At 41.5% G+C, this 20,863-nt stretch overlaps 1 protein-coding gene across 1 annotated transcript; it reads left to right on the top strand.

Moving 5' to 3' along the window:
- The first annotated feature begins 429 nt into the window (after nt 1–429).
- On the top strand, nt 430–13,812 carry LOC130034740 (histone H3.3C-like). Its single transcript, XM_056126359.1, has 3 exons — nt 430–438; nt 752–848; nt 13,421–13,812. The coding sequence occupies exons 1-3, from the start codon at nt 430–432 to the stop codon at nt 13,810–13,812; spliced, it is 498 nt and encodes a 165-aa protein (XP_055982334.1).
- The last annotated feature ends 7,051 nt before the right edge of the window (nt 13,813–20,863 follow it).

Genomic DNA, 20,863 nt, shown 5'->3' with positions numbered 1-20,863 from the left:
GTCTGCCAGTGATGGCTAGTAGTGAACTCAAAACCTCATACCCAGACAATTTCCTTTGCTAAGTTCTTTACTCCCAGAACATCAAGGCCACTGGATTTCAAGAGTAGCTGAGAGTCAGCAAACCGTGACCCATGAGTAGGTAATATCTGTACCTTTTTAAATGGCTGAAAACAAAACAAAAGAAAAATATATTTTTCAATTAAAAAAATGATCTGAAATTTAAATATCAGTAAAATTTTATTGAAATGTGACCATCTTCATTTGTTTACAAATTGTCAAAAGCTGCCTTCACGTCCTAATAGTGGACTTGAGTCTTTGGGTTTGGGGCCAGCTGTGCTCAGGGTTTACTCCTGACTCTGCACTCAGGAATTATTCCTGGCAGGACTTGAAGGACCATACGGGATGTCAGGGATGGAGCCCAGGTTGACCATGTGCAAAGTAAGTACCCTTCTTGCAGTACCATCTCTCCAGCCCCTGAGAGCTGAGTCTTTCTAGTATACAGCATCTGGTTCATAGAGCTGAAAATAATCTTTTATCTAGACACCTCATCTCTTGACTCATTCCTCACTGTGTGATTCTTAGATCAACGGCATTAGCCAGACCTGGGAAATTAATAGAAAATTAGAGTCTTCTGCCTGATCTCAGAATCTGAGCCAGAAACTGCATTTTAGTAACCTGAGCCATACATCAGGGTGGGAAAAGTTGAAGAATTCTGAACCTAACTGTTTTGTTCTGACATTTCCTGTTCTAGGTAGCCCTTAATACAGCATTGAACCTGATGCTCAAGCTTTTCATCTATAAAGTGCAGCCAATAGCATCTTCCTTTGAGGACTGCTTGGAAAATAAAGGTAGTGCTACAGTGAACCTCTCACAGTGCTAGTCACTTAACAAGCCTTTGATGAATTAAAACTAAATAGCAGCTCTGAACGTTGTGAACCCTGACCATTTGTGTAATGTGACTTTTCAAATAAGTATAAACTGTCCTGACTTCATGAAAACTAAAGAACCTGACAAGGCTTTTTGGGGTATGTGATCTGTAGAAGTCGATCCTAATGCGTTCTCTGGATTGAATGTTTTCCTCCTCTCAAATGTATATGTTGATATCTAATCTCTTGTGCCATGGTCTTAAGAGATGAATGGGGCACATGCATGGCATGAAGGAGATTAACATCATGTGAAAAAGACCCCAGAGATCATTTTGGCCCTCTTATTTCTTGAGAAAAGACAGGGGAAAGATAACCATCTAGTAACTAGGAAACAAACTCCTATCAGCCACTGATCCTGCCTCTATGAACTTGATCTTGGGCTTCCCTGCCTCCAAAACAGTGAAAAATGAATTACTGTTGCCGCAGTCTTTGGCACGTTTGTTTCCACAACTCAAATGGACTAAGTATATTTGATCAAATGTGAAAACCTGATACTAACATAATGTTGTCAAAATGAGTAGGCATCTACCTACCTGCTTCTTTTCCTCCTAATGCTCCCACCTGGGCTACATGCGGGGTCAGCCACACCCTACGCTCTGGGAAAAGCCTCTCCTTAGTCAGGGGTCAGGTGATTCAACATCAAGTCAATGCCACTCAGAAATCTGTTCACATCACGTGTTCTATATTCAGAAACTGGCTGTCGGCCTTATGCCTCATGCATTCACTTCACAGCTACTTAAGTGAGTGTTTCCTCTGTGCCAAGAAAAGGGTTACCTGAAGAAAATACAGTAATGACCAAGGCAGACCTTGAGTTCCTGGGAACAAGCCTTTCCCTTTCCACCACAGTCAGTCCTTTTACCTAAATATCTTCCTTGCAAAAAAAAAAAATTTTCAAATACTCTACGTCTTTCATGACTAGTTCCCACCCCTGCTTTCTTCGGTCCTTCTAGGACTGAAATCTTCTGAAACCTAGTCCAAAGCATTTCCTGCAAATGCTGTAACTATGAGGGTCTCCCAGACAGCAGGATTTGCCAACTGTTGGACCTCTTTGATGCTGCCCTTCTCAATGCCTATTCCATTCACTGCATGGTGGATCCTGGTTCCTGGACCCTCCACACTGAACGGAGTCTTAGCTCTGACAGAGCATCCCTTTGGGAGGTGGTGACAATCCCTCATTCATTACCATAGTTGGTATCACCAGCCTGTGTGGAAAATGCATAGCTAATCACATCATTGGAAACTATATAAGTAACTCTGGCTCCGTTCATTCACCTTTTTTGATCATGGGATAGTCCTTGTGCTGTGAGTCATGCTGAAATGCCTTGAGTATGCTCTTCCCTGCGCAGTCAGTTTCCCTTGATTCATTTGTCACATGCTTTCCCCCCCTAGGGAATAAGTAATTTGCTGGATCATCTTTCTGAAATATTTCTGAAATTGAATAGTTACTTGGGAGAGACCAAATGAAGGTGTGACACCATTAAGTTTTCCATACAATAAAGACATTAAAAAGTGAAGACAAAAATGTTGGATTGAAAATAGCTGAATCCTTCATTCTGTTGCTATAGCATGTTCAGATAATGTGAAAATGTAACTCCTATTTCCTGAAAATAAACGCAACTGAAAATACCATTAATTTCCCCAGAAATTTTTCAGGTTAATTCAGAAGACCAGGAAACAGAGCCCTCAGAGGATGTGTGATTTTTATTAACGAAAAGAATACTGACACTAATAATATCTAGCATGTGAGTGTTTCTGTTCCAGATGAAGAAGCATGCACTGACTTAGAGCTCAACAGCAGTTCAATTTATCTTGTAGTTGATTGTATTCAACTTGGTCAGGATCTACTAAGTTAGGTATCATTGTTAATAACAGAGACTATGAAAATAAATATATCCCCTGTAGCTATTTTCTACTTTTTGAGTACTATGATCTTGAGCCTCCATTATATTTTTTTTTCTGTAAATGGGATAGTAATGATAGTCACTTGGGAAAACTGAATACTAAAAATGTAGAAAAACATCTACTTCTATATTGAGCCCATACTATGCAAAGCATGCAGATACAGGGTTATGAGTGTCAGAAGACAATAATACAGACTCCATTTCATCAACAACTTTTGATCAACTCTCCTACTGCCCTATGGACGGAGATTCTCAATCTTCAGAACTGAGATCTATAATGCATCTGACAATATTTTTCTCTTCCTGCCACAATTGTCAAGATGTGAAATGTCAGTACTGTACTGTCACCTCTCTCTGGATGTTGGGTGTCCTGGGCAGTCAGAACTTGTTCAACTCTGTCTAACAAGAATGGCACCGAGGGCCCTGGTGGGACTTCTGGTTCCTGGCAAACCTGGCAAAGAGGTGAGTAAACCATAGGGAAGTGGTGCAAAGGTAGGAAAATTGTTTGAGCCAAGTATGAGTCACGATCATGGAAATTTCGGGTTCTTGAGTGGCCCATTTATCTAATTAGATTAGTCACATACCAGGATACAGCAATAAAAATGTACTTGTTGCACATTATTTTTTCTGAGCTTAGTTAAAGTTTATTATCTTATGTAATGCTTAAAATCCTAAGGTAAATTCCCATATTATCTCCTCTCTATATTATCTCCACATTATGAAACCCATATGTCGAATTTCAAATATGCAAAGAGAAACATAAAGATAAAAAATTTAAAGATAATTCATATTCTTGAATAATAAGGTTAAACATAATAAATATGTTATTCTGAGTTCTCCATAAATTCAATGCACAATTTTATCCCCCCAAAAAATGATCAATTTTGTTGTAAAGAACTAAAGTCCAGAATATTAGCCAGAAAAATTTTTGAAAAAATTAGAAAGTAGATGATCCACTAAATATTAAAACCTATTATAAAATTCTAATTATTAAGCATTTTCTTTGCCAAAAATCAGACCAAACATCAGTAGAAAATCAAAATATTTCAAGAGACACACAGGAATTTAATAGATAATAAATTTATTTTCAGATTAATGTATTATTCCATGGGCTGGAACGATAGCACAGCGGGTAGGGCGTTTGCCTTGCATGTGGCTGACCTGGCTAACCCAAGTTCAATTCCTCCACCCATCTGGGAGTGCCCGGCAAGCTACCGAGAGTATCTCGCCAGCACAGCAAAGCCTGGCAAGCTACCTGTGACATGACAAACACAGTAACAAAAATGTCTCACAATGTTACTGTGCCCGCTAGAGCAAATCCATGAACAAGGGGAGGACAGTGCTACAGTGCTACAGTATTATTCCATACCTGAAATTGAAACAACTAGGTGGCCATTTGGAAAAATAAAATAAAATTTTTTATTTTAAGATTTCACTGACAGATGTAGCTTAGTGATAGAGTATATTCCGTGCATGGATTTAATCATAACAAAATAAAATAAAAATACCTCTACTTGACAGTTTAAAATAAAATTCGTTTAATGGACCAAATATTTATTTATTTTTATTTAAAATAAATTTTTGTGTTGCATACAGCACCACACCTGGAAATGCTCAGAGACTACTTCCAGCTTTGCACTTAGAGGTCATTCCTGGTGGTAGTCAGTATATTATGAAGTGCTGAGTGTTGATTTTTCGGCATGCAAACCATATGTTCAGACCATTAAACTATCTCTCTGGTCCTGGGTCAAATATTTAAATGTGAAAAATGAAATCACAAAATACTTCAGAAGCAAAGAGGAGATTTTTTAAAAAATTTTCTGAGTAGGCCTTTCTAACTATGTTTAATTTTTTAAGTATTTTTATTGCTTGAGATTTTATCACTTGTGATTTACAATTTTTTAATTATGATTGCTTACGCACATAATTCCACTACCACACTTATCACCCATGTAGCTACCTCTTCTCCTGCTCTAAATATTTTTAAAAAAAAACAGAATAAACATATATATAATTCATATATATACATATTTGCAACTTACATAACAAATAAATAATTGCCATGTATCATGCATATATTTTGATTAGATGAGGGCTAATATCTAGAAGAAATATACAAGAGACTTAAACCCAAGTGCCCAAGAACAGATAAGTAGATAAAGAAACTACATCTACACAATGGAACACTAGGTAGCTCTTAGGAAAAATTAAGTCATGAAATTTGCTTATACATGGATGGACATGAAGAGTATCAAACTGAGTGAAATCAGTCAGAGGAAGAGAGAGAAAAAGAACTATTGCACTCACTTGCAGGATATAAAAAAAAAAGTATGTTAATAATACCAAAAGACAGTAGGAATGAGGGCCAGGAAATCTGGTCCATGGTAGAAAGCTTGCCACAAGTTGGAAAGGGAGTGCAGTTAGAATAGAGAAGGGGTGACTATGATGATAATAGTTGGAAACGATCATTGTGGACATGAACTGAGCGCTGAAAAAAGGTAAATTGATATGCATGATTACTTTTCAGTAACAGTACTGCAAAACACAGTACCTAAAAGAAAAGTGTGTGTGTGTGTGTGTGTGTGTGTGTGAGAGAGAGAGAGAGAGAGAGAGAGAGAGAGAGAGAGAGAGAGTCTGCTAGAGGCAGGCTTGTGGGGGGAGGGGCAGAAGGGAGGGAAACTGGGGACAGTGGTGGTGGTAAATGTACACCCATGAAGGGATGGTGTTGGAACATTGTATGACTGAAACTCAAACATGAACAACTTTGTAACTGTATATCTCATGATGATTCAATAATTTTTAAAAAATATCTAAATAGAAAAAATACTGAAAGGGATGTAAAAACAGGTCTTCAAAATAATTAAAAGTTGCTCCCTTTAATCGTAACAAGGACAATATACATTATTCTGCAATATGAAGTTGTATCATCTAATAGTTCAGCAAAGATTTCCATGAGAGAACAGCATCCGTAACACACTGCTGGAGAGAGAATACAGGGTGAGTCATTTATTGGGCAATATCTTTCCAACTATCAGGTACCTAGGTCTGTACTTATATATACATTTAAATATATCTCGTGGAGCTCTATCTCCAAGTGCATAATGACCCATCTCCATTGCTGCATTGCCTACCACAGCAAAAGACTGAACATAGCTTCAGTAACCATCCATAGTTCAAACATGGCACTTTCGTGGACTGGAATGCTGTTTAGACATTAACCAAACAATAAAGTGATCATATGTACTAAAGTGGTCAACTCCAACATATCCCTTTCTTTCTGTTGATGTTGTGGTTCCAGTGGTGTGGATCTTACTTCATTGCAGTGCTCCCACATTTAGTTGTGTTGCTTATTGGTATTGAACATCATGTTGTAGTCACAATGCTCACCAGAGTCGTACACCTTTAGCCAAGGCACTTACACTGGTGCTTATTCTCAGTCTAGGCACCACGGTAGAGCACAGGCCCTGGAGTTGAGGAGACATACTGGGTTCCCACCATAGGGCCCCATCACTACTTCTTTCCCAGACCAGCCCATGCTGCTTACAGCATATTATGGAGAAAATCCTCCCTGAGCACCGTCTAGAGACCCAGAAGCAGGGTATGTGCCGCATGGTCAGGCTCTGATGGACTGGTGGCTGCAGTCTGCCCAGGCCACAAATAATAGCAGCCCCAGCTTGCCCTGGTCCTGGTCCTGGTCCCTGCCAGGGCTTCTGCTGCCATTGCCACTGGGACCCAAGGGATGCAGAGCCACCAGCAGATCAACTTGGACCCTCAAGGCAAGTGCATCAGCAGCCTGATGGTGCCTTCAGGCTTCCTGCTACCCCAAATTCACCGCTGTGGCTCTGGCCACCAACAACTCAGGACCCAGTTTCCTGAAAAATTAAAACACCAAAAGTTAGGCACGTGGGAGCCACGCCCGCAAACCACCTCCAGCTCAGTCATACAAGCTCATTTATCAGCCTTGCTTCAGAGACCCATAAATAAATCTCCAGCTCGGGACAGATCTCACTGAGATATTAGCCTGCTGAGTATTCAGGTATGCAGTTTTTGTGACTGAAATCTCGAGGCTTTCTCAGAGTTGGGATAGGTTACTTCCCCCTGACCCCACTCCACCATTCTCCTGGAAGCATCAGTATCCATCCTCCCACCCAAACCAACTCCAGCACCATCATGCAAGCTCTTCTACTGGCCTTCCTTCAGATACACATAAATAAATCGCAAAAGAGACCAAAAGGCTCATTTAATCTTGGACCCAAACAAGGCTGAACAGACAGGGGTATGTCAAAGGGGGCAGGTCAGCCCAATGCCCGTCCAAACAGAGCCCTTGGCAGCCACTTGTTCTCACAATCCAAAATTGCTACTAGGCCTCTCGCCAGACTGCACTGTCTCAGAAGGGACCTCAATGAGATATTAATCTATTAAAAGTTCAGGTACATAAGTTTTGTGACTAAAATCTCCAGGCTTTCTCAGGGTTGGGATGGGCTATCTCCCCATACCTCCCTCACTTTTGTAAGTCCTGGCAGTCACATCCACAGCCCAAAACAGCCACCTAGTTCAAAAAAGCTACTTCAGATATACCTTTCTAATAAAAATACTAAATGCCCTGAACACACATGATGACCTCTTAGACCTGTATTACAAGCCATAATGCACAAAGAGAGAGAGAGAGAGAGAGACAGAGACAGAGACAGAGAGAGAGAGAGACAGAGAGAGAGAGAGACAGAGACAGAGACAGAGACAGAGACAGAGAGACAGAGAAAGAGAGCCATAGAGGCAGGCAGGGAGGAAGTGGGTGCCACTGTAGGGGGAAGGAAACAGGGGACATCGGTGGTGAGAAATGTACACTGGTATATTAGTGGAGGAATGGGTATTGGAACATTATATGACTGAAACCCAAGCATGAATAGCTTTGTGATGGTAAACTCATAGTGATTCAATAAGAAAGAAAGAAAGAAAGAAAGAAAGAAAGAAAGAAAGAAAGAAAGAAAGAAAGAAAGAAAGGAGGGAGGGAGGGAGGGAGGGAGGGAGGGAGGGAGGGAGGGAGGGAGGGAGGAAGGAAGGAAGGAAGGAAGGAAGGAAGGAAGGAAGGAAGGAAGGAAGGAAGGAAGGAAAGACCTTGCTGTGAATAAATAGTTGATTCTAGAGCTCAGTTCTTTCTGAGCATAAAGTCCTGTTTTAATAGGCTCTGGGAACCGCTAAGTTGCTGCTATGGAAAGTATATATTGTTGTTACTACTCAGGTCAGTGGACTGCAAAGAGTCTGTGCAGACACAATGGATCCATTGTGTCTTAAGGGCAGGAAGGGGGAAATTGATTCCAAAACTTGAGTCTGCCTAGCAATGCACAAGAATGTGCATTCATTCAAGCTTTCTCCTTCACATCTTAGGGCTTAGTGAGACCGGGAGGGAAGGTTATATGACTTACTGATTTCTCTCTAGGCCTTCGGAGAGGAAGAGACTTGCAAGCTCTAGTGTTAGTTTCTAATATGAAATATGTCCTCCAAAATCTGCTCCTTGGAAAAGTATATTTCACCCTGAAGAAATTTTTATCGTGTGGGCAAAACCTTTTCCATTCTAAAGGAAAAGGCATCCAGCATCCTAGGGCATTAACAGTTGTTGAAAGGCATGTGGCAACATCTCAAATCAGTCCACAAAAGGAAATGAAGGCAGAGTTCTTATCTAATTAAACAGCTTGGGGAGAGAAAGTGGGCAAAAGGTAATTACCTAACTTGGCATCTGGCCTGGAAAAGAAAGGTTAGTGCTTCTTTTCTTGCAGAAACTGTCAGGAAACTTCAAATTATAATGCTTGCTTTAGAACTATAGGGAATTTTTCATCCCTAAATCCCATGGTGCTTGACATGTATGAATTGTTTGGCCTTTGGAATGTTTCCTTTAAAAGGCAATTATTCATTTTTCTATACATGAGGAAGTTAAATTCTATTAAAGTTCTAAAGATTTTACAAAGCAATCTAAATACCCAATTTCTGATATCATATTTAATCTCTAAATTTTAGTTTCTTTGGTTTAAAGTTTAATCTCTACCTCTTTTATCAAGTAGAAGAAACCATTCTTGGCAAAAAAAAAAAGTGTAGGTATTTCCTAAAGATAAGATAAGCTGGGGAGTTTTTGTTGTTGTTTGTGAGTTTGTTTTTTCTTCATCTATTGAAAGTTTCCATGGTAACATGGTTTAGAATGTGGTTTACTGGGCACTCAGGAAACCTGGGTTTTATTTCTGGTTTGTGTTGTGTCCTAAGCTTATCAATTCACCTTTCTGAGATTTCTATTTCTTCAGCTGTACAATAAAGCTATTTGTGTTAAGTCAGATTTTGTGTGTCTGTGTGTCTGTGTGTCTGTGTGCATGTGCACAACACATCCAGCAGTACTCAGGGCTTACTCCTGGCTCTGAGCTCAGAAATCACTCCTGGTGGGGGTAGGGGAACCGTGTGGGGTACAGGTAATCAAACCTGGGTCAGCCATATGCAAGGAAAGCACCTAACCTGCTGTACTGTCTCACTGGTCCTTTAAGTCAGATGGTTTTTAACAAAAATCCCAATACATAAAATAAAGAGAAGCAATCACTCTGGTGGAATTAGTTGTAAGTCTTTGGAGACTGATCTGCCTGCATCTATGTGACCTTGAGAGTGACCCTTATAACAACTCAAAGAAGTTCTAGAATCCTAGATAGAGGTAGATACTGTCTAAAGGGTATAACTTTCAACTATAAATGAATAAATTCTGGATATTTACGTTAGAGTGGTGACTATACTAAGACGTGAGGGAAGAAATATGAGGAGTTGTTGTTAGAAGAATATAAGAAAGCAGTTATACAGGATGGCTAAGGCTAGAGCCTAACTATATCTAGCATGACAATACTATATTGTATAATCTGCTGAGAGAGTAAATTTCAGGGGTCTCAGTACACACAAATGATGATACCTATGTGTGAGGATGACTACACAAATTGACTTTATGTAGTAGCGACATTTTTCAGTATACACATCACGATCACGGTCACGATCATCCTGTTGTTCGTCGATTGCCTCGAGCAGGCACCAATAAAGTCTCCTTCGCCCTAGCCCTGAGATTTTAAAAAGTGCCATGTTCAAGGCTCTTTTAGGGTTAGGAGAATGAGACCCATCATTGTTACTGGTATTTGGCATATTGGGTACGCCACGGGGAGTTTGCCAGACTCTGCTGTGAGGGCAGGTTACATTTGGTAGCCTGCCAAGTTGTCCAAAGTAAGAATGAGATAATAAGATGTTGCGCGGCTGCGAATGTAGCCGCACACTTCCAGGAGCTGGGTTTTAAAGTCTCTGAGTCTTGGCCATTGATGGGATTACATGGCCCTGGGGGCCAGTTGGTGTGTGTGACCCCTGCCTACTGGAAGATGGAGGATCTGGGTGGAGGATGCTCAGCCCCGATCTGAGCAGGCTTGGAGATCTCTGCCCCGGGACCTGCATGCCTTTGTTCCTCTGCTGGTACCTTCATGCTTGTGGAGAGTGGTCTCAGCATGGTTGTGGCTGGTTCTGGAGGTATTCGACTGCCAGGGCTCTGCTCGGGAGGGGAGGGAAACTCAACCCACCCCCCTCCAAGGGACCCTGGTGAGAACAGCCAGGCACGGGGGCAGGAGACTCTGCGCTTTTGCACTGTTCTCTTCCGGGAGCTGGGTTTTATAGGTTTTATAGGCAGGGGTCACACCCACCAAATGCCCCCCCCCACCCCGGCGCCATGTAATCCCATCAATGGCCAAGACCCAGGGACTATAAAACCCAGCTCCCAGAAGAGAATAGCACAGAGAGAACTGAGCAATCTTTGGGAAAAAAACAATACAATGCAGAGAATAATAACAGCTAACCATTCCATGGCCTAATCACATATCTAAGCACATCATATGTATTAGTTTTTTAAAACCTCCTTGATCATTTCATTCCCTCCCTCTTTCAAATTCAGAACTAAAAGCGAAAAAATTAAAAAAGCAAGTAATCTGCCCAAAACCATTTAGTTAGCAAGCACAGAGCTGGCATACCTAACAGTGTTATTCAGACTCTATATGTAGATTCTATTCATTCATTGTAACCCACTGGAATACTAACTCATCTGCAATGTTCTTTTGTCAAGGGAGGGGCATAACAGAGGTTTTATTGTTACTAACATGCATCAGAACAGCCCTCATTCTAATGGAAAAGAAAGATGAGTCTTGCAAGTTTAGTTCAGGGTCTCTGGTGCCTGGCGTCAGTGGGAGAGATGATTAAAATCCTAACAGCATGTGACTGTGACTATCACATGCACAGCCAGGCGGAAGAAGCAGAAGTTACAGATGGATTTGAGAAGGTGTAGAAGTGGACCAGGATACAGGGATGGAATAAGGATGCTCACTTCAGTGAATTTGGTTCCTCAGGTGCCATTTGCAGGTCTCTGAGTATTTGACACCACTGATTGATTGTGGTGGCAGGATCAGTAAGAAGGATTCAAACTCTTAGAGCTTTTGGCTGAGAGGCCAAGGACTTTAGGGTTATTACCTAGGTCACTGGCGGGTGCTAACCTAGTAACCAGTGGAACCCTGCTAAGTCATATAGAATAATATTGTTAGAAGTACAGAAGCATAAAAAGTTGAAGCTGGAATAATTATTTTTTTGCTTTTTTTTTTCTTTTTGGGTCACACCTGACAATACACAGGAGTTACTCCTGGATCATGCACTCAGGAATTACTCTGAACCCAGGTCGATCGATTGCAAGGCAAATGCACTACCCGCTGTGCTATAGCTCCAGCCCCAAAGCTGGAATAATTCTTGAGTCTTGAGGATGACTACATTCAAACTTCTTATCTTGCCAATAAGGTCAGTTTAAGGGGGAAGGGAGAAGTATCATCTCGTACTCAACTAAAAACTCTGCCATTTTCCTACTTTCTTGCAGTGATTTCTATCAAAATATTCAGTCATGGGTTTAATAATTAAAAAAATAACAAAATAAGTACTAATGCAGAAAATATTACACAAAAAGAAACTTAAGGTTTGTAGTAAATAATCTCTAGCTGACATAGTTAGCCATTCAAGTAATTGTAGATCTATAACATCTCTTTGAATATGTAACAGAACCAAGAGTTCTGAATGGATAATTCAATTATTATAAAGAAAACTACTTGGGGAAAGGGAATAAGAAATAACAGGTCATGCATTTCTGAGTGATTATAGTTCAAACGCCCAGGGCCAAGATTTTTTTAGCCACTCAAGCAGAATAATAATTTTCCTGAAGTTCAAAGTCGGGAATGTATATAAGAATTAAATTCTTTCATGAAAAAAAAATTTTTTTAAGCTCAGATCACACATTTGCTCAAATTTGGATGTTTGACATCATTGAGAACCACCAACGGATTTTTATTTCGTTCAACCAGAGAAGCCAAGAAATAACCAAGAAAGCTTCCCAAATCAAGGGTTTATTCTTAAGGGTTTATTTCAGAACTGAATGGAGCAAGTTGGATTTTTTTTTTTACTGTACTTTTGTAAGATACAACGGAAGTCACTTGTTTCAGTAGAAATAAGAAACCACATTTTCCACTACAGATGAAGTATCATGTCCTTCAAGCTGTTTTCTCTAGAGAGTTGGACAGGTCCAAAGATAGATTTGGAAAATTGATTTCTAGTATGAAAAACTCAATCTGCCACAAGATAGAAATGTAAAAATATGGCCTATTGCAAATTTTCTTCCGCTTCTAAATGCTCTCTGATTTAATAAATTTAGCTGAGAAAAATATTAATATTCTTTCATATTAAATTTTTCATAAAATAACTTAAAAACTATGCATAAATAAACATTTTTGAAAATTGAATGGGAAAACAGTCAATTTTCCTGTAATGGGGAGAGTAATTAATATGGATAATAAACACACTTGTTAGAGGGTCATTAGGTTTCTGTCTGCTGGTTATTCACTTAAACAAAAGGAGAGAAGACTTCTGCTCCATGTCAGAACACACACTCTGATTGAGAGCCAGGCAATTTTCTTCAATAACTTAAGTTTTACTTGGAGATGCTTAAAGAATATTTGATCACTTAGAATTTTAAAGGGGCAAACTTCTTTTTTGCTGATCTTTACTGCCTCACCTGTGTAAAATAAATCACTTTATAGGATTAACCTAACTAGTTCAGTAAACAGAACTGTAAGCATCTGAATTCCTCAAATACTGTTATTTTCTTCATTTTTAAAGATACTTTATTTGCTTTGTTTTCTTTTTTGCCATTTTAAAATTTCAAACGTAGTGATTAGATTAAAATTTCATTTAAAATAGGACTAGGTTCTGGCTCAATAGTAAATTCCTTGCCCTGCTGGGATTCAATCCCCAGCACTTAAAAAATTAAATTAAATTAAATTAAAATTTATGTGAAAAATCCTCACATACCAGGGGAAGTGGGGATCAGCTATTGTTTGTTCTTTGCAAACTTTGACATGTCATTAACAAAGGTTTATCTTCCTTCCGAGCTACCAAGGGTACCCAGCCCAAACGGCAGAACCTGACAAGCCATCCATGACGTACAAATATGCCAACAACAGTAGTTAAATTGGGTCTCATTTCCCTAACCCTAAGGAGTCTTCAACTGAGTTGGGAAGAACGAGAGGGCTCGTACTAAACAGACAGCATGCAAATCAACCGGCAGGAAGGCGACCTGTAAGCAGCTGACCACCAAGGTGACCCACAAGAGTGCACCAGCCACGGGTGATGTGAAGAAGCCGCACCCCTACTGGCCCGACACTCTGGTGCTACGGGAGATCTGCCAGCTGCTGTTCCAGCGGCTGGTACACGAGATCGCACAGGACTTCAGGACCGACCTGCACTCCCGGAGTTCGGTGGTCACGGTGCTGCAGGAGCCATGTGAGGCCTACCTGGTGGGGCTCTTCAAGGACACCAACCTCTGCGCATTCCCCACCAAGTGCATCACCATTGTGCCCAAGGACATCCAGCTGGCGCGCCACATCCGCGGAGAGAGAGCATAAAGCTTATGATGCTAAAATCTCAGGGCTGGGACAAATGGAGATGCTACTGGAGCCCGTTCCAGTAATCCATGATTAACGGGATGACAGTGACAGTGAGAGTATCTTTCTTCCTTCACTCAGTTGTGTCATCCATCTAACCTACTCATTAGTAGGTACCATGTACCATGTATTCTGCAGACAAAGGATACAGAGTGAGTCCTGTTTCATGGAGATGACTAGTGATGGGATAGAGATAATAACGAATTTATTCAGTAAGTAAATAATTTCCATTGGTAATGATCATCTGAGATTAATGCTGTAAGAAAATCAAGATAGAAAAAATGGAAAAGATATATGCTCATATTAAAGATCTTGTGCATAGAGATCTGAATATTGATCAGTAAGTAGTAAGGTGAGAAAAACAGCAAGTGCAAGAGAAAACAGCAAGTGCAAAGAGCCTGAGACCTCTATGCAGATAAAAACTCAAAGGAGACTTCTCTTCTACTCTCCCAGCTTCAACACCTCTGCCTATGTAAAAGAATCACCAACAGATTAGCAGAAGAGAATTTATTCATTTCAATGTTACATGTATGGGGGGCAGAGTCCCAGAAAAAAAAAAGACCACTGGAAATGGTTGTGGGATTTGCCAACTTGTGTAAAAAGTTGACTCTTCTCTAGGGCAATCTTATAGAAAAAAGGGAAAAACAGGCAGCATAGGGAAAATTAACTGTCTTTTTTTTATTTTTCTTAAATTTTTATTAGTGAAACACCATGAAGTACAGTTGTAGACTTACAAATTTTTGTGCTTGGGTTTCAGTTATACAACGATCCAGTACCCATCCCTCCACCAGTGCCCATTCTCCATCATTTACATTTTTCTTTTAAATTTTTGTTAGTGAAACACCATGAGGTACAGTTGTAGATTTACAAATTTTTGTGCTTGGGTTTCAATTGTACAATGATCAAACACCCATCCCTCCACCAGTGCCCATTTTCCACCACCATGGGTCCCAGTATCCCTCCCACCTCCCATCCCCCCGTCCCACCCTACCTCTGTGGCAGGGTATTCCCTTTTGTTCTCTCTCTCCTTTTGGGTGTTGTGGTTTGCAAAAGAGGCATTGAGTGGCGATCATGTTTGGTCTGTAGTCTACTTTTAGCATGCTTCTCCCATCCTGGGAGGATCCTCCCAACACGCTTTATTGTGAACTGTCTTTTTTTAAAGATGAAAGAGGAAAGGATCATGTGAAAAATGATGGGCAGTATGATTGCCTGGGGGTTGTTATCTGTGTCCTGACTTCCCTCGTTTTTCCTGGTTGATGAATTCCTGTGTGGAGAGGATAGGGATTGATGATAATGATGTTCATTTTGGATTCTGGAGGAGAAGAGAAGGGAGAGAAGGGAAGTTCTGAGAAAACCACTATGCGTTAGTTGATTTCCAAGTAACTTCAGCTCAAAATAGCCAGTATACCAACGCAACTTATTGGCAGGAGTGGCGAGATATGTGTATATCAAAGTAGTCCAGCTTTCCAGAGGAATTTGAAACCATATAAGCTTATTTTGAACTTTGAGATGGGAAAACAGTACATATCTGCAGTCTATTTCTACATGGGGAACTTTCCAGTAAGGTTCCTGCTTTATGAGAAATTATGAAAATTTGGTCCATTTCTCTAATGATGAACACCTGTTTCACTGAAAATAATTCCATACACATTTCTTCTATTTTTCTCTTAGAGCTTCAACACAAGATTTCAATGTATTTTGGAAGACTAATCTATTTTACAAATAGGAATCCAAGTTGAGCTTGCTGCTAAGCTAGGAACACAAATTACAGCAAATGTGAGTTCTGCTATTCCTTTATTGTTGAAATTTAGGACACGCCATCCCCCAAATATGTAACTTTCAATAGACAGTTTGTTTTTATCTGAAGGATCTTGAAAAATGGCAAATTAAGAGAAAGGCTTTTTCTGAATTTTACTCATCTGCCTCCACATACATACTTCAAAATGATTGCCACTGTCATAGATTTCCTCCCCAGAGTTTCATCATCTGTCCCATCTATTCCTCGAAGGGCCTTTCACTTGCCCCCAAATATTCTCTCTGGGCCAGGGATGGAGCTCAGTGTTAAGCTCAGTGCCTTGCATGTGTGATATGTTAGCTCCATATGCAGTTCTACCAAAAATGAGCGGAAGTTATCATTTCCTCTTTGCTAACTTCCATCTCAACCCCTTTTTGTGTATTTGATTCCCTGACCATGTCATATTAAAAAGGATTAAACTTGTTTAAACTTTTTTCATTAAAAAATTAACTTAATTAACTTAAACTTTTTTCCTGTTAACATATCTGTTTTCAATTTCATAGACCAGCTATTGAACCTAGGAGAGAAGGAAAGTTTTTCCACCCCTGTACAATTACACAATGAAGACCAAAGAGGAATGTAATTATTGTGAGGCATAAAAGATACATGTGCAAATTTTGTAGAACGAAGCTAACCTCCTTACATGGTCATCAAATCTATGGTGTTTTATAGCCCTGGGTTTTTGGAATCATAGAAGTAGATCCAGTGCAGGTGCATAGAATTTCCTCCAGTAAGCTCCAGGAAGTTCTGGTTTCAACAGGAAAGCTTCCTGAGAAATAGAACACAATAAGACATTTATAATGTGTTTTTGAAATGAAATGAATTATTTTATTAGTCAGTTCCAGAAAACAGGCCCTTGAGAAAATAAAAGTTGAAATCCTTTTTTATGTCTATGGAGGCGTAGAAGGGGATAGGGAGGTAGAATTGGCAGGAGTGACAAAAGACGGGTTTATGGGCACCCTTAAACTGGACTGGGGGAACTGAGGGACAAATAAAAAGAAAGGGGAGAAAGAGAAGAAAATTTCACAATATTTGGCATTATTCCAATTAACAGGGACTAATTTATTTCCATTAATATCCAGTTTACTACTAAATCCAATACTGCACCCCAGTTGGCCCCCAAAACACACCCCTTTCAGGCTTCTTAATCGTGGTTCCTATTTGGTCGCTACAGTACCCTCTACAGAAAGAAGAAATAGGAATCGTTTATACTTATGAGGTAACATATGACCACTTTGCCAAGTGTTCCAGTTGAGTGTTGACAGGAAATGAAGCCAAAACTCTTGGGGGAATGAACATTCTAACCAGTTTCAGATTTCAGCCGCCCATGCTTTCAGGCAAGAAGGAAAAGGGGAGCTACTCTTGGCATGGAACCCATTCCAATGGAGGGCCGTTGTTCCCGTCACAAGTGACTCATTCAGTGATCATGACATCAGTTAGTCCTTTGGTGGGTTCTGATTTCTCTCTTCACCACAGATAATGTTTCTAAAGGATCTGAGGTCCAAGATAATGAATGAGTGCCTCTTTGGGAGTTTTTGGCATTCACATGGTGATGCAATCTATGACCTCATCATCACAGCTATTGTAGTGGGAGCCACAAAAGGCTTCTGCTATCTTCTCAGAGCTAGCCCTTAGTGTGACCTTATAAGTGCAAACACTTTCTGGAGTTATCTCAAACTTTAGACAAGGATCATTAGAATACGGATCATGATTCAAAGTTATCCTTCCATACACGCATACACATAAATATAAATGAACACATACATATAAATATATATGTGTATATATGTTCATATGCATTTGGGCTTTTTGTGCTTGGGGGCTACATCCAGTGGTGCTCAGGGCTTATTCCTGATTCTGTTCTCAGTGGCCATTCCTGCCAGTGCTCAGGTAATCGTATGTGATGCAGGGGATTGGACAGGGGTCTGTCACATGCAAGACAAGCTCCACAACCCCTCTACTGTCTCTCTGGTCTCCCACCTTGCATAATTAAATTATTATACTTATAGTTTTTAAGTCATACTTATAATTTTAAACATTTTATACAGATTTTTTTTCAGTAGAGTGCACTGCAGCAGGAGAAGAGAAACAACAGTACAGCAGACAGAAAAGATTCTATTCCACTTTGGCTCCAATAGCTGTATTTTGAAATCCCATCCACACTGATAAAGATATCACTGCTGTTTATTGATTAAGCAAATCTCAGGAGGTGCCAGAGCGATAGCTCAGAGGGCTGGTACACATACTTGACATTCAGGAGCCTAGTTCAATCCCCAGCACAGTATGATTCCTTGAGCAATATGCAAGGTTTATCCCAAAAGCAATAGAGGAAGGAAAGGAGGGAGAGGAGAGAGAGAGAGAGACGGAGAGACAGAGAGACAGAGAGACAGACAGGGAGGCAGAGAGACAGAGAGAAAGAGAAAGAGATTCATAAGCTGAACTTTAGATTTCCTTTCTCATTGTCATATGTTTCTCTTCGGTGGAATTTCTCCTGCATCAATGTTGGGAAGCACCCTTTTCCTCTTAAGTGGTACAAGTGTAAAAGTACAATCCTATTGATTGTCTGCTTTCAAGGGTGTATTGCATGTTTGCAATTGATTGTGTGTGAATGCTGGAAATATGACACAAACTCAGAACTCCCCACAACTTTCTGCAGAGCTAGAATTCCTCTTTTCTTCAGTAAGGAGGCCCTTTTTTTCCCCTTGTATGTGTCTGCTGGATGTTCACAAATATTCATTCAACTTTCTGCCCACCTTGAGAAGGTATATCACACAAAGTTCCTTGGGAGGATTTGGAGGTATTCTAGAGCTCTGCTTTTTATTTATTTCACCAGTCTCTTCAACAGACTATATGACTACATTCCCTCTACGATCTTTCATTCCATCCTCCTGCTTCACTGCCAGTAACATTCTTATCGGACTTGCTCATGTATTAAGTGTTAAGGGGGGGAAAGTGTGGGGCCAGAGAGACAGTACAGTGGGTTTTCACCTTGTACTCAATTGACCTGGTTTTCATCCTTGGCATGCCATATGGTCCCCCAGCACCACCAAGAATGATCCCTGAGTGCAGAGCCAGAAGTAAGTCCTGAACATTACAAAGTGTGATCCTTGACCCCCCCCCCCAAAAAAAGGAGAGGAGAGGAGAGGAGAGGAGAGGAGAGGAGAGGAGAGGAGAGGAGAGGAGAGGAGAGGAGAGGAGAGGAGAGGAGAGGAGAGGAGAGGAGAGGAGAGGAGAGGCAGGGCAGACAAAATGGTGTTCTATGCAGACCATCACTTAGTGGCAGAATTAGGGAAATGGGGATAGAGCAAAACTAAGGGTTCCAGATCACTCCTGCAGGGATGGATGGTTGTACCGGGTCACAAATCCTAGAAGGCAAGATGGGGTAGCAGACACCCGGGTAGAGCCAGAAGTGACAGGTATAAACCTGGTCCATTAGCATCTTATTTCCCTTACTTCATTTCTGTGCTATAAACCAGCATAGACGTAAAGCAGAAAAGGAACTGGGGTAGCAACAGGTGGAGCTGAGGTGCCTAAGACACACAGAGACGAGAAAGAATAGGCAGCCTGTTTCCACAAGGGCGTGAGAGAGTAGCCAGCAGATCAGGTGCAGTTTCTCTCGCATCATTTTTTTTATCGCCACACCAGAAGTGTCCTTAGGATGGCAACGAGGTCCATGGGTTTCTCAAGCTTCTGCTCCTGTCCAGGGCTCCTGTTAGACTAAGTGAGGCCGGGTGGCAGGGGGTGGTGTCAGACAGGGGTCCTCGCCAGCTTCAACCTCCTAGAAGCTTTCCTAAGAGTGGGGGTTGCATGAAGATACTCGACAGTGTGGGCTTCGGAGTCACACAGACACCTTGCCAGTCCCAACGGGATCATTTACCGATTACGGACACTCTGGGCGGTGGCTCAAACCTCAAGTTCAAAGTTTTCAGCTGGGAAGTGGAGTTGTTGAGGTTGAAATGGAAGAAGGCATAGCAGACATTGTAGAGTCCGACCCAGTGAGGACTTAGTAAAGAGCATTACAGTTGCTGCTATAAGAGCACTAGCCTGGCTACCCATTGCTCAAATAATTAGTAGCTGAAATTTTGATGAGCAAGAATCAGGCAGAGTGGGAGTTGGCAAGAATTGCAACTGCAGGGGAAAGAGCGGGTAAGAGCCTGGGGGACCCTGGCCACAAACAGCTCTCTGCTCTAAGTCTCTTGACAGGAAAAGCATCTCCCTGTACCCTGCCCCACTCTAGTCTCTGCAACTCTTTACCGGTAAGAGGAGCATATTTTTCTAGTTAAAATCCTGAGGGTCTGGGTTAGATTCAGGGTACCACATGGTCCACCAAGCATCTCCCAGTGCACCCTGGGAAGCTCCTGAGTGTAGGGAGGCCCAGGTAAGGGCTGGCACCAGACACCACGGGATCTGGCAGTAGGAAATCTTGAGTTCTTGTATTGACCTGCTGCCCGGGGAGAAAGGCAGGGAGGCCTGCGAGCACCACCGGGGAGCACTCCTTCCTATTCCCAGCACACATAGGAAAACCTGAAACTCACGACCCAAGCAGCACATGTAATTCTGCAAAGGAATATGAGGATGGAATATTGCGGCCAGCTCCAGTCAGTCATCTGGGCCCACAGAGACTCCAAAGTGGTGAAAGATCCTACCTAAAACCCTCCGTTCACAACTCAGGCTCTGCAGTGTACCGGTGGCAAGACGAACTATGGTCACCCTGGGGATAAAGAGCAGGCAGGTGTGCTATTTATTTATTGCCCTAGCTAGAGTCACACCCAGCTGAGCTCAGGGCTGAGTGGCTCTGTGCCACTCAGGCTCTGTGCTCAGGGATTATTCCTGGGAGACTGTACTGGGGTACTGGGGATCGAACTTAGGTCGACCGTGTGAGCCAGACAAGTGCCCTCCCTGCCCGCTGGACTATCACTCCGACCCCTTGTGCCATGCTATTTTGAAAGGGGCAAAGTCAACAACCCCAACCATGGACATCCCGGGCGCCCAGTCATCAGTGCATCCAAAGAGGCTCCTAAGAAAGCCTTAGAAGGGTCCTGGCGAAGGCCAAGGATGGCAGTTGCTTTTAGATGATGCTGAAACTGCAATCCCACAAGAATCTGACACTCGGCGGCCACTTGTGTGCAGAAACCAGAGGGGAACTCCAGCCAGGGCTCCCAGAGGCGGACGTGGTCTCTGCTGCCCTACTTGGAGGTCAGCCTGGTCGGGCGCCTG

The sequence above is a fragment of the Sorex fumeus genome, unplaced genomic scaffold (genome assembly GCF_029834395.1).
Source record: "Sorex fumeus unplaced genomic scaffold, SorFum_2.1 ptg000061l, whole genome shotgun sequence".
Classification (NCBI taxonomy): Eukaryota; Metazoa; Chordata; class Mammalia; order Eulipotyphla; family Soricidae; genus Sorex; species Sorex fumeus.
This window is presented reverse-complemented; position numbering and strand designations above follow the sequence as displayed.